Source organism: Miniopterus schreibersii (assembly GCF_964146895.1).
Source record: "Miniopterus schreibersii genome assembly, chromosome: 7".
Taxonomy (NCBI): domain Eukaryota; kingdom Metazoa; phylum Chordata; class Mammalia; order Chiroptera; family Miniopteridae; genus Miniopterus; species Miniopterus schreibersii.
In genome coordinates, this window is record NC_138108.1 from 62,905,123 (window position 1) to 62,918,879 (window position 13,757).

General features: G+C 36.5%; 1 protein-coding gene across 1 annotated transcript in view; it reads right to left on the reverse strand.

Moving 5' to 3' along the window:
• The window catches only part of ARHGAP15 (Rho GTPase activating protein 15), a 575,548-nt gene that overhangs the window by 240,793 nt on the left and 320,998 nt on the right, over positions 1–13,757 (reverse strand). The window contains exon 9 of the mRNA XM_081142712.1: positions 4,977–5,099. Within this exon, the coding sequence (XP_080998838.1) occupies positions 4,977–5,099 (123 nt within the window). The remainder of the gene's footprint in view (positions 1–4,976; positions 5,100–13,757) is intronic.

Below are 13,757 nucleotides of genomic sequence, written 5' to 3' on the forward strand. Positions count from 1 at the left end.
GTCTCGTGTTTTCTAAATGAGTTCCTGAAGCTGTTACATAATAATAAAAGAATTTAAAGCAATAAAGACAAGGCATGGGATTCAGAAGACAGTGAATGCAACTCAGAAAATCAGTGAAAGGAAGTCACAGGGTGATAAAGGTGAAGACTGGAAAGCAACCAACTCAAATAAGTGTAAGATGATGGAAGGACTTTAAAAGATATTCTGGGGATGGGGGAAAGCAGGAATTTCCAGACTAAAATATATAGACTATTTAATTGAGAACATTAAACAAACCCTTAATGACATAAAGGCCCAGAAACAAGAAAAAAATTAAACTCTGGGGGGAAAATGTCTGTATGAGACATTCACAATCAAACAACATATCAAACAAATGATTATAAGCAAATGATGGAGTATAAGCTTCAAAAATAAAAACATAAATTATGTGGCACATAAGGCACAGCAGTGGACCCATGGATATACCAATCCAATCAGGCACATTACTTGGCTAAAATTTTAATATTATTTATATGATGACTATAAAGTGTATGCTGATGGATAATTTTTTTCACATTTAGATGCAAGACATAGGGGAATGAAGGACTTGATTGTGGTTGTGAAACAGCATAAATGTACATATAACCTTCAAATGTAAAACAGAGGAGAATCTTTTTCACATTGATCAAGGGGCATTACTGAGTTTTTGATATTGAAAGAACAGAGAAGAAAGTCTACTGCTTGGCATCATAATAAACAACCTTATGTAACAGTAAATCTTATGAATACTGCCATTTTATTTTTAACTTTTAGACTCAATTATAAATAAGGTATAATGATAAAAAACAATGAAATAATATAAATTTTCATGACGTAGAAATAAAGATAGCCCAGCCGGGCGTGGCTCAGCGGTTGAGCGTCGACCTAGGATCCAGGCGATTGGGGTTCGATTCCTGGCCAGGGCACATGCCCAGGTTGCGGGCTCGATCAATGACTCTCTCATCATTGATGTTTCTGTCTCTCTCTCCCTCTCCTTTCCTCTCTCTGAAATCAATAAAGATATATTTAAAAAAAAAAAAAGAAATAAAGATAACAATAACAAGGCAGAAGAGATGAGAGAGGAAGAAGGCACTACTTTTCTCATCATGTCAATGGAGGAATTAAGTCTTAATTTTCTGTGGCTAACAGAACAATACATAGAGATTTAAGCATATTGAATGTTTTAGAGAAAACCAATGGAAACCCCCAGACCAGCTGTATTTGGGGAGGAAAAGGGCCAGGTAGATAAGGTCTCATTTAATTGAGTTGAATTCATGCCTGTTGTAAAAGAAATCTGAGGTAATCTAAGCTTGATAAAATCAAGGTGTGAAAAAGTTAAAGGTAAGGAAAATATTGATAAAAATAAACTAACCTGCACTCCAAATAACAGTAACAAGACATGGCAGCAACCACCAGAAGAACTACAAATAGAAACACTTCCAAGAGGTGCCCCGTAAGGAGCAAAACAGGGATGCGGTTGGAAAGCACTGCCTTGCACATAACCCCTGCAGGCATACTAGTTAATCTTTAAACAGGTGATTTTCTTTATAATATACTGATTAAAAAAATAGAAGTAGTCCAGCATTGCTTTCCATTTCTACTAATACCATCCAGTATGTTTTTTCCCATATTAAGATGTAAGAAATGACTTTCTAAATATACAGTTCTCTCTAACTTTGTCATTTGATATAAGGAAATAATATTTGGTCCTAAAAAACCAAACTGTTATCTTTTCTAAAAATTACATTGCCAGGCGTTTTCTGTTCTTGGATGTCAATGATGTTACTTGAAAGGTTACATAAAGTGGTTTGGCGGATGCTAAAGTTATTACTTCAGTTCCAAAAGAGGGTATATACAAACACACCTACCACCTTAAAATGTACCTTCTCGCCTATAATTTACATATTAAATTGATTTGAGATTTATTTCCAATGAGACATTCAGTGCAATAAACACATACATTTATAAGGCACTCACCATTCCCCCCTTGTTAAACGTGAAAGTAGTTGGAGAAACGGAAGACTTTTCAGAAGCTGCCACTGCAATGGCACAGTGATTGCTACACCCACCTGAACGATGAAGATTTCTCCCCATCGGGTGATCATTCACTATTATCTCCAGGCCCCTTTTTGGCATCACAATGTGCCTTCCTCATTAGTCATATTAAAGAATTTAGAAAATGCAGCCACATCAAGTGACTGTTTCCAGATCCAGATTTGAGCCAATGAAATCACATATTGGCCAGATCTCCATGAGTACAAAAAAGAAAAGTTTTGAAGAAAGGGTTTGTGATTGAGTTTAGACTATATGATATTGGGACAATGCTTTTTTCACACTTATGCTGGGCGTTATAAAGTCAATAAAGCACAGCCCTTCCTGACCCACAGTGGGTGCTCAGTAAAGACCAGCTGCATTCAAAGCTCAGGCCTCTCAACTTGTTGGTAATATTACAGGAACGACTGGACACTTTTAAAAGTATCTGTGGCCCTGCAGAGCCCCTGCCAGCTACCAGGAAGCACAAGACCCACACTACCACACACAGCTTTTCTGAACCTTGATAATGAGGCTTGCATTCCAGATCTGGCCAATTAGACAGTTTAAAGAATTGGATCCATAATCTTTCGGGGAATGCACTGCAGAACAATTTAAAAAGTCATTATACGTTTTTTCTAAATAATATTCCTTGAAGAGTTAAGTTATATTACTTGGAGAAATTAACTATTTAATCATTAATCATTAATTAATTTTATATGATTTTTTGTAACCTTTCAAAAACTGTGATTTCATTGCTTTTTCAAAGTCTTCGCCTTAAATATTCTAAGAAAATAAACTTAAAGTACTAAATTTTACTGGGCCTGTAGCTTTAAAAATTGGTTTAATGCATTTTACTCTGATAAAAAATCTCAGTAAAAGCCTTTAAAAAATTCACAGTTAAAACTGAAACAATCCCAAGAAGTGACTATATTTGCATAACGATCTATATTTGGAAGAAAATTCCACTGAAGACAACAATGGCAGCTTATCAAATCAGGATTTCACATAGATTTTCCATAGTCCTACTAATGAATACTGAGTCATTGGTCAGCTATGGTGAAAATTTGATGGGGCTTGAAGCTAGGAAATGTACACAGTGGAGTGTTTTCCATGGTTCCGTTGCATCAGCATGAAGACTGCATTAGGCATCCAGCTCCTCTGCTGCTTTCTGAGACCAATTCTAGAGCACTGGGGTTATTAATTCCTTCGCATTTTGATTAGACCAGACCCTGCCACTGAATTAAAAGGTTTTTCATTTTGCCAGAGTCATGAAAAATTTTGACTTTATGTCAGATTGAGACTGTTTGGACTATTAATCTGGTTTTATATTTTTTTCAAGATGGCAGGTGACCTGCAACTGAATCCTGTCTAAGAAAACGACAATCTACGGGATGAATTCTGAGGTAGAAATGAAGATACTAGTACATTATTATATGTAATTAAATCTGTAGAGGCTCAAATAGTGTCTGTGGCACTGAAAAGGACATTTTCAGAGAGTAAAAGTCTGAGATGAGCCAATTTGGAATATGTGCTACTTCCACCTCCAAATGTTCACATTCTAAGAATTTTCCACTCTATTAGTGATATCTATGCCCATACTTCACAAAATTTCACCTTCTAGGATTGGTTCAGAATGACAGGTGATTCTTGTAATATGTTCATCTATTTCAAAATGGACTGAAATTGATAGGTCAAACAGTTATTGTAAACTATTTAAGTAATTCTCATATTAAGTATTGCTAAAAATATGAAAACCTGCTTTGCCCTCTTCCTGAGAAACAATCGTATATCAAATCACCTTTCAACTTCTATAAAAATCAGCCTTTCAACTTTGTTCTCAGAGTTTATTTTAGCTCATTTTCAAATTTTTTCTTATATTTAACTTTCAAAATACATTCATCAGTTAGAAAACCTGAAAAACAGAGAATAGACTTGATGCACGTTTCCTTGTCAAGAAAATAATATATTTTTGCTGTGTGATCTATAAAGTGATTTCCAGTTACAGAAATCTATATCTGCGGCCCAATCTATCCATCCATCCTTTCATCTATATTCATGCTAACAGTAATAACAGCAGTGATAAATAATAATATTATTAATAGCAGTGACTATTAATTGAATACTTATGTTCCGGAAACTCTGTTAAAAGCTTTACATGAATTATCTTATCTATTTCTCTTAATGGTGGGTGTAAGTATTCCCATTTAACAGATGAGATATCTGAGGCTCAGAGAGATCATAACGTGTTCATTGTCATTACAAATGAGTGGTGGAACCAACGTCTGAATTCCAGTTAGTGTAATGCCAGAGTCTATGTTTTTCTACTCTGGTGGCCAGGTTGCTCTAGGATATTTTACTCTTTACTTTAGATATATTTGCAAAAGTACCTGCTTATTTAAGTTTAGTTTGAGCTCTTAGACTTCCAGCTCTCAAATCCCCAAATTTTCATGATACTAGTCTGTCTTGGACTTTCTCCCTAGCACTTCTTCCTAGTATTCGCTTCAGACTGTGACGACGGTGATCAGATAAGTTACTATCCAAATCAGGGCATGTCTGAGAGAGGAAAGCGCTGCTGTATTAAGTATGCTGGGACAATAAGTATAAACTGGGACTGTACAGACACATGGAGACACAGAGTCATTCTGATGGGCCACTAAGATATCTCTTCTCTGTTCCAGGTGCACAGCTCAGATCCTCTGAGGTCAAAACTAAGTACTTTTTGCAATAATCCTATGATGCATCCTTAATTTTCTCAGGATTATTTTTCTGGACAATTATTTTTTCTCTCTCCTATAAAGCAGAACGTTTAATAAGCAACCTAAAAGGAATAAAATATCCTAATATCCCTTTAGAGCTAAATAGCTATGGACACAGAGACACATTCATTTATCACTGTTACAGCAAAAGTAGAAAATGTCTTGTACCTTTAATAAGTCCTTTCTCTTGCAGAGTTTTCAGGGAAGGTCTTCGGGTAATAAACTTCTTTAATCTGCTTTTAACTCGGTTTTTGTCGTTTGTATCGGAAGCACTATGATGCAGTCTGAACACTGGAGATTAAAAAAAAGGCACAGGCTTTCAGTAAATTTCTCCTTTATGATTATTACTTTATGCTAATATGAATAGAAAACAGTAGTTATTGGAACAACTCCCTGAATTAATGGCTTAGGCCCTTCTGCTTAGACAGGGCACCTGAGTAAAAATTTGCCCTTATGAAAATATTAGCTCGGCTGCAACGGGAAACTGCAATGAGGATGTAGTTAGCTCCATAGAGTCTCAATTTATTTTCACTTTTATTCCCTCGTAGTTAACACAATAACCTTTGCCAGACAATTCTACCTATCCATATCTATACACAAAATTAAGTTCAAAGAAAAACTTCTCAACAAGGGAAAAAGACTTTAGAATTGTTCATTTTAACTAATTATGATTATATATTGCCTGGAGGTAATTCAGGTATTTTCAAAATTCTTGCTTCCCCAAATAATTTTGTCAATTTTAAAAAATATTTTTATTGATTTTTAGAGACAGAGGAAGGGAGAAGGAGAGAGAAAGAAACATTAACGTGAAAGCAAAACATCCATCAGCTGCCTCTTGCATGCCCCCTACCAAGGATAGAGCTGGCAACCCAGGCATGTGCCCTGAACTGGAAATCAAACCAGCAAACGTTCCATGCACTGAACGATGCCCCACCAACTGAGCTACATCGGCCAGGGGAGCCTTCTTTTTTTATGTTAATCCAAAGTGATTTCTTTTTCTGAAGCAGATATTTTTTATTCTTATTATTGATGTCAAATTACCACCAGTGTTAGGAAAATTCTAAAACACAGATTTGGCTGAAATTTTTTCCTTTCCTCAGCAGTCCCCTATCCTCAGCTTCCTATCCTCACCTTTATCTTCAAAATTAGGCACGTGTCAAATTCATTTCTGAACAAAAATATTTTCTGAATGTCTACTGACCATCAAACTCCATGCTAGAGGCTATGAATTCGATGATGAACATAACACTTAAGGTCTGGATCTTCATTAAGTATAGAGTCTAAATACATTCAAGGTACCTTATTATGAATGACTGATAGGAATTTATTGTCTCTAAAAGATATAGATGATCATTGGGCCCTTCACTGTCTTAACCCAATTATTGACATAATGTGAGGATTTGGGGTACTTTATTAGGTACAAAGAACCTCTTTTCCCTTCAAATCACACTTTAGAATAAGCCAGTCTTTCAAGTAGATGAATAATAATATATCTAAGGGGGAGGTGGGGGGCAGAGATTATCCAAAAAATGTATATGCATATATGCATAACCCATGGACACAGACAATAGTGTGGTAGGCCTGTGGGTGTGTGTAGAGTTGAGAGGGTCACTGGGGAGGGGGGGAAGGGGAACATCTGTGATACTTTCAACAATAAATTTTTAAAAAGATTGAAAAAATAAATAAACAAAATGCACTGAGACCTTACTATGTGCTTGGTACTCTCCTAAGCATCTAACATGATTTAATTTTATTCTACTGCAATGTAAGCTCCATGTGGGTAGGGATTTTTATTTGCTTTTGTAAATGTTCACTAATACGTCCCTAATATCTCAAATATTGTTTAGCATGTAGCAATGTTCAACCCAAATTTATTGAATCAATTCTCACAATGACTTTTTGAATTATGTACAATAATCCTACATATTTTAGAGAAGAAGTTAAGACAAAGAAAATAAGTAACTTGTTCAAGGTCAAGTCTGGATATGAAGCCAGTCTCACAGAATTTTTATCTTGTATTCTCATTTATTGAAGTATTGGTGAAAGAATGTATGAGGGAGGAAAATAAAAATATCAGGAGCTCAGTTACTCATTTAAAGTGGAAAAGTTTCAATCAAATAAAAATTTTAAAGTAGTTATTGGGTGCAAAACATTTTGCTAACTTCTAGTAATAAGAAAGCTAGACTTGAGGCGTCCTATCCCATCATAATGAACTCAGAAGAAAAAAGAGAAAGAGAGGCTTAGGAAGGAGCTGAAGATGAAAAAAAAAATTGCCTGAAATTAGAGAATCTGAGGGTCAAATGTTCCTAATGGGGTCTCCAAGGAACCCACAAAAGTGCCTAAGGGAGACTGCTTTAAAAGTCTGCCTGAAACTAAACCAACTTCTTACACTATACATAAGAATAAACTCAAAACAGATTAAAGACTTAAATGTTACACTCAAAACCATAAAAATCCTAGAAGAAAACATAGGCAGTAATGTCAGACAGTTTCTTGTAGCAATATTTTTCTGATATATTGCCTCAAGCAAGGAAAAGGAAAAAAAAAATAAACAAATTACATTATATCAAACTAAAAAGGTTTTGCACAGCAAAGGAAACCAACAACTAAATGAAAAGACAACCAACTGAATGGGAAAATATATTCCCCAATGATACTTCTGATAAGGAGTTAATACCCAAAATCTATAAAGAACTTATAAAACTCAACACACAAAAAACCACAAACAATCCAATTTTAAAAAGGGCAAAGAACCTGAATAGACACTTCTCCAAAGAGGACAAATGGATGGCCAATAGACATAAGAAAAGATGCTCAATGACACTAATCATTAGAGAGATGCAAATTAAAACCACAATGAGATATCACCTCACACCTGTCGGAATGGATATGTCAATAGATCAACAAACAAGTGCTGGTGAAGGTGTGGAAAAAAGGGAACCCTCATGAACTGTTGGGAATGAAGATTGGTGCATCCACTGGGGAAAGGAGTATAAAGCTACCTCAAAAAGTTAAAAATGGAGCTGCCTTATGACCCAGTGATTCCACTTCTGGGAATACATCCAAAGAAACCTGAAACACTAGTTTGAAAAAATATATGCACCCTTATGTTCACTGTAGCATAACTTACAATAGCCAAGATTTGGAAGCAGTTCAAGTGTCCATCAGTAGATGAGTGGATAAAAAAGCTGTGGGACATTTAGACAAAAGAATGCTATTGGGCCCTGAAAAAGAAGGAAATCTTACCTTTTGTAACAGCATGGAGGGACCTGCAGAGTATTATGCTGAGAGAAATAGGCCAGTCAGAGAAAGACAAATACCATAAGATTTCACTTATATGTGAAATCTAATGAAGAAAATAAACTAACAAAATGGAATCAAACTAATAGATACAGAGAACAGACTGACAGTTGTCAGAGGAGAAGACGGTGGGGGGCTGGGTGAAAAAGTTGAAGGGATCAAGCAAAGAAAACACCTCTTAGACACAGACAACAGTGTGGTGATTTCAAGAGGTAAAGCGGCGTGAGGGGAGGTAGAAGGGGGCAAAGGAAGGGTCAGTGGTGATGGAAGGAGACTTGAGTTGGGGTGGTAAGCACACAATACAATATACATTTGATGTATTACAGAATTGTATACCTGAAACCTATATAATTTTATTGACCAATGTCACCACACAATAGATGCAATAAAAATTAAAAAATAAACTGCCTGCCTGGCCCAGAGTATGAGAAGCCTTATTACAACTGGTTAAATAAAGACACTTTTGCATTCTCTTTCCCCCAGCTCTGATCACAAAGTTGCTGCAAACTTCTATGAGCAAGATGGGAAGTCAGGATGAAATTAAAGGTTAAAGAAAGAAAGGAAAACATTCTGTCTTCCTTCTAGCTAGGTGAAGAGTGGAGTTTTCAATTTTAAATTAACCTAAAAGTTTTGATTATCACGAGATAAGAACTATTAAATACTGAATTAAGACAATACTTGAAAGGACCATAATATTTCATACTACCTTAAAGCAGGGTTCTTAACCTTGGCATTATCGACATTTTAGGTCAGACGGGTTTGGTTTTTCTTTTGTATAGGGTTGTCCTGTGCAGGAGGAGTACTTGGCCTCTAAGCATGATATGCCAGTAGCACCCCCTCCTTAGTTGTGAACATTGAAAATGTCTACAGGCATTGTCAAATGTCTCCGGGGAGTAGGGGGGAGGTAGAGAGAAGGGGGGAAAATTGTTCACTGTTGAGAGTCACTGCCTTACTGTGAAAAGCAGCTGGGTTTCTGTCTGCCAGGGAGAGACAGCTGGAAATGCAGGTACCCTCTAAAGAGCCAACACACAAAGTTTCGTGTGCAGTCATTCACTTTGGGCTCCAGCAGAGGGAAGGCAGGGTGCACAGGACTTGTGTGAGGAGATTTTAGGGTGTGGGCTCTGGAGATAGAGCTCAGAGGGCACCCCTCTGGATTCCTGTGCTGAGTCATTCCACAGTGCTGCAGAGGACCATCTTTCACCAGCAGACATTTAGCTTCCAAGCAGCTTTTGCCTGACGGGAAAGCAATTGCCCCACCCTGCTGGAAAACCTCTTGCCTACCCCATGAAGTTTCTACTGACTGAGGCTCATTAAGAGAATCAGATTAATCAGCCAATAGACAGAGGCAGACCTCAGAGTGCTTTGAGTCTTTGCCTGATCTGCTCTGGACCCGGGCCTTGGAAAAGCAGACTTTGGTGTGTATCTTGGTCCTGTCCAAGGACACCCAGACCCAACAGAGGGGCCCTCAAGCCAAGGGTTGTTGATAGCTCCAAACAGGGTACTCAAAGAAAGTCACAAACAGTGTCTGACACTGGCCTTCACCAGAGACCTTCCAAAAAGACTGAGAGTCCTAGCAGAGGAATCGACCTCAGGTCATTTTGGAGAAATAGCAAGTGCCATTAGCAACAATTGCTTTTATAAGACCATAAATATCAGGTATTAACAGATTCAAAATTGTATGATTGGAAGCCATTCTGAGCATCTGAATATACTGTGCCTACATGATATGCTACCAACCTCCATCTGGGTCCACTCACGGTCATGACCACCAGTAGTATGTGATCTGCTTCAGCTGATGTCTGTATTAAAGCCCCATGGGTCTGGGTTCTATATTGGAAGCTGAAGGAACACTTACATCTTTCACTTTAATATACCTTGTAATTTTGGTCTCAAGTCTGCCTTTGAAATGATATGGAACAATCAATCTACATGTTCACAGGTTATGAAAGGTTATATTTTCTATTTCTAGTCTTACCTCAAAATCTTTTCATTGTCTGCGACGGAATGCCAAGAAATACAAAGCCAAAGAAGTATTTTTCCTGCCACTTTGGGGTTAGTAAAAATTATGTCATGAGGATGGGCTTTGAAAATTAAAACACATACACACAGTATAAATGCAAGATTATGAAAATAATTATACAGTGAGTTATGCCTTTCTGGAACCCCTTAGGTACTCTGGTGATAGTATTCTTAATTACAGAGATATATTTGTATATTATTTTGTTTTCAATAACACTATCTGGCTCCCCATGTGAGAAATGTGTGTAAGGTGTATTGGTTTTTCAAAGAAAGTGAAAATATATTTTCAAAGGCTTTATCTTGTTGCTTTCTAACACAGACTGAGAAACCAGCAGAGACTTGGATATCGTCACACAGTTTTTAACATAGCCAAACTCTCCAAAGTTGCCTCTAACGATGACTTTCCTGGAGACAGAGTAGATCTTCAACTTCCATTTCCTGATGCCATAAATAATCCTCCTCAGATGACAAGTCACATTAGGAGGCCTTTACCATCATCCACTTAGCTCATTTTGTTCTAAGGCAAGTTATGTAGAAATTAAAGTCAATAGATGACTATAATATCTGGTACACCATTTATTAACCAAATAATTTGGAAAGCACCCTAATTACAAACTAAAAGTGTAACAAACACATGGGTACAAAGGAAAGTCCATCACCGGGTTCCTGTGAACAGCACTAAGAGTATTAGAATATTGTGGTTTACAAACTGATTTTAACAGCCAAACTTATAAAACAGTTTACACTTTTCTGTTGTCAAGGGAGAAAAACTTGCCAAATTGTTCATTTTAAGTAAATACAACATAACCAATTAAGGAAAGCAAAATTTAAACACATGCCTATGATAATCAGGACATAGTTTGCTTCTGATTTCACTACCGATTTTAACAGAACAGTGTTCCTTGCATTTTCCCACAGCACCCAAGTGACCCCACACATACTTTTAGAAACTTGTAATCACACAGTGCAAATAAAAGGACACTTTACTGGAAAATACAGTGTGGTACAATAATCCATCATTTATGAAAAATAGAATTCAGCCTTTTCCTTTTCCTCAGAGATTCAACTACTTTTTGAGGGTGAAGCTTACTGCAATTTAAAGATTTATGTTAAGCCAATGAGCAGTTTTTTCCGTTCCCATTTAAACTTTTTATTCAAAACTGAAAAGAGACTAAGAGATATGGGCTTAAATTCCAAAGCATTTAATCTGATTTACAGAGGAATCACTCTTAATTTTACATATTTTCACTTCTATGAAAAACTAACCTGAGTTGGATTAGCTTTCCAGGTATTCTAGAATTTACTTTTTATTTCCTTTATGCTTTCCTCTCCCCCCCCCATTGATCTTTTCTTTCAAATGCAAACAATTAGAATGTTTTTCAAAGCCTAAGAATTGTGACTAACAATACGCAATTTAAGTCTCAATACACACAGGCCAGAGGCATTAGTTTTAAGCACCATTCTTAACCATTTGAGAGATTTAATTGGCATTAAAGCTGCTCACACCAGAGAATAGTTAGGATCTTGAGCTTTTAAAGATGATCTTCAATAAATATCAGTGCATAAGAGAATAGGTATTAGCCCAACAAAGTTTTATACCTGACACAGCCATCATGGTGTTAAAAGCACTAGAGTTAGGATGATTGTTATAATGGGTGCCCTTTGTGTATTTATTTTCTAACCTTAGTAATGGGAGCAGGAGGAACAAAATTTGGATTATGACCATCCACTACCATTCTATTAAGGGATGGGAATCACAAAAGAAAACCCTCACATCTTCCAGGATCCAACAGTTTGGATAATATGACCCAGAACTGTACATCTGCCAGAATTTTTCTTGCTGTGGACCTTATTTCGAAATATTCCCGTTTTCTGCCAAACTGCTGTTCTCGCGGTATTCCCATGTTACAATTACATGTTGTTGTTATTATTTTTTAGATGTGAAAATGCTGGGAGAGCCAACGTTTCAGAAACGTTGCTAAAGGAAAGTAGAGAAATGCTAAGGCGAACAACTTTCTAGGCTGCTTGTCAGTTTTTGGGTGGAGTTTTACACAGGGGTCAACATCACATGTAGATGGACAGTTTTCTCAGCAGCTGAGAGCGCCCCACATTGCAAGTCTAGGAGGATGTTCCGAGCAGAGCTGGCCAGAGCTGCTTGGTGCAATCATCTTACCACACTGCAGGGTCCAGCAAGGGAGATCCAGAAAGAAATGACAAAATGAGGTTATATCAGGCTCTTAATCCCCAGAGATTCCAAAACACTTCTCAAACCATCACAGGGATTACATAACAAAGCACTGAATTGTCTCCACTCATATTTTCCAATACGACCTCCTTGTATTCCAAATTACCCTGTTGTACCACTTTTTAAATTGCTGAAATAAGAGCACCATGCCCAAAATTGATTGAAAAGAGAAATAAAGTTTATTAAATTTCTTTTCAGCCTCCTGCCTGATTCTTTTCCTGGGCATACACGCCGGTGCTAATTCATGAGGTTGTAATAAATACTGTTTTGCCCTCTCCAGCGTGTGGTTTTAGAGCTTGCAAAACTTTGCACATAACTCCCTGTGTCAGAGTGGGCAGAGAGGGTAAGTTGGAGCTTCATGTTCTGTTGGCCATCTAATAACCTCTTTTTTTCACATGCTCTATGTAAATGGAGGTCATAATTTCAACCCCCGACTTGCAGCCTGAGAAACTAAGTTATTGAAACTTTAAGTGACTTAACTTGAAACACAAATCATGATTAAATCTGGAAAGAATTGCAAGAGAGAATGCAGGGCATTTTAACAGCAGTGCTTTGTTTTAACCACTTCATTCCCACTTTGTATTTTATAGAAATACAAAATAAATAATCAGCCTGAAACAGAAGGGTATGCTCCACCCAATGGTTCATATTTATTCTATCTATCCATTTAAAGAGAAGTGAGAATTCATACAATGAAAAATATTTACTTTCAGACTAAATTATCTAGTTTACATAGTCAAATCTAACCACATTTTTACATTTTCAGTGTCAATAAAGAGCTGGCAGTTTATTGTCATGTCCCTGCCATTCAGCCATATGGAAATTCCATGATTGCTTTTCCAAGTAATATATGTATCCATGTGTTCTACTTCTAATGTATTCATGCCTATGATATAAATCCTTCATTGTCTTTTTATGTATGGGCTTAATAATTTTATTTTGCTGAAAATATATCTATGTTGATAATGTATTCCGATAGTGTGAGGTGGTATTTTGTTTACTCTTTCTTATAGCATTTATCATTGTTTTGGGTTACTTAATGCATAACTTTCCTGATGGTTATCATGATGATGATGACAACTTCAATACTGTAGTAAAAACATTGAGTAATATCATCACAAATGTAATTTTCCTTCAACTCTAAGCCTGTTTTTTTTTTTTTGTTTTTTTTTTGTGAGCCAGAGTTAAAAAATCTTTGCATCAGAATTATGGAAATACTACATATTCAGAAAAAAAAAAAAGAAAAAAAATAGAAAGTAAACCTAAATAGCAAAAAACCTATGGTTTGTATGATGACATTTTTTTCCGGAAACAGAATCAGATACCCTGTAAGATGTGGAGTAAAGATTCAGAACATCAGAACATCTTCTGTTGACTAGATATTT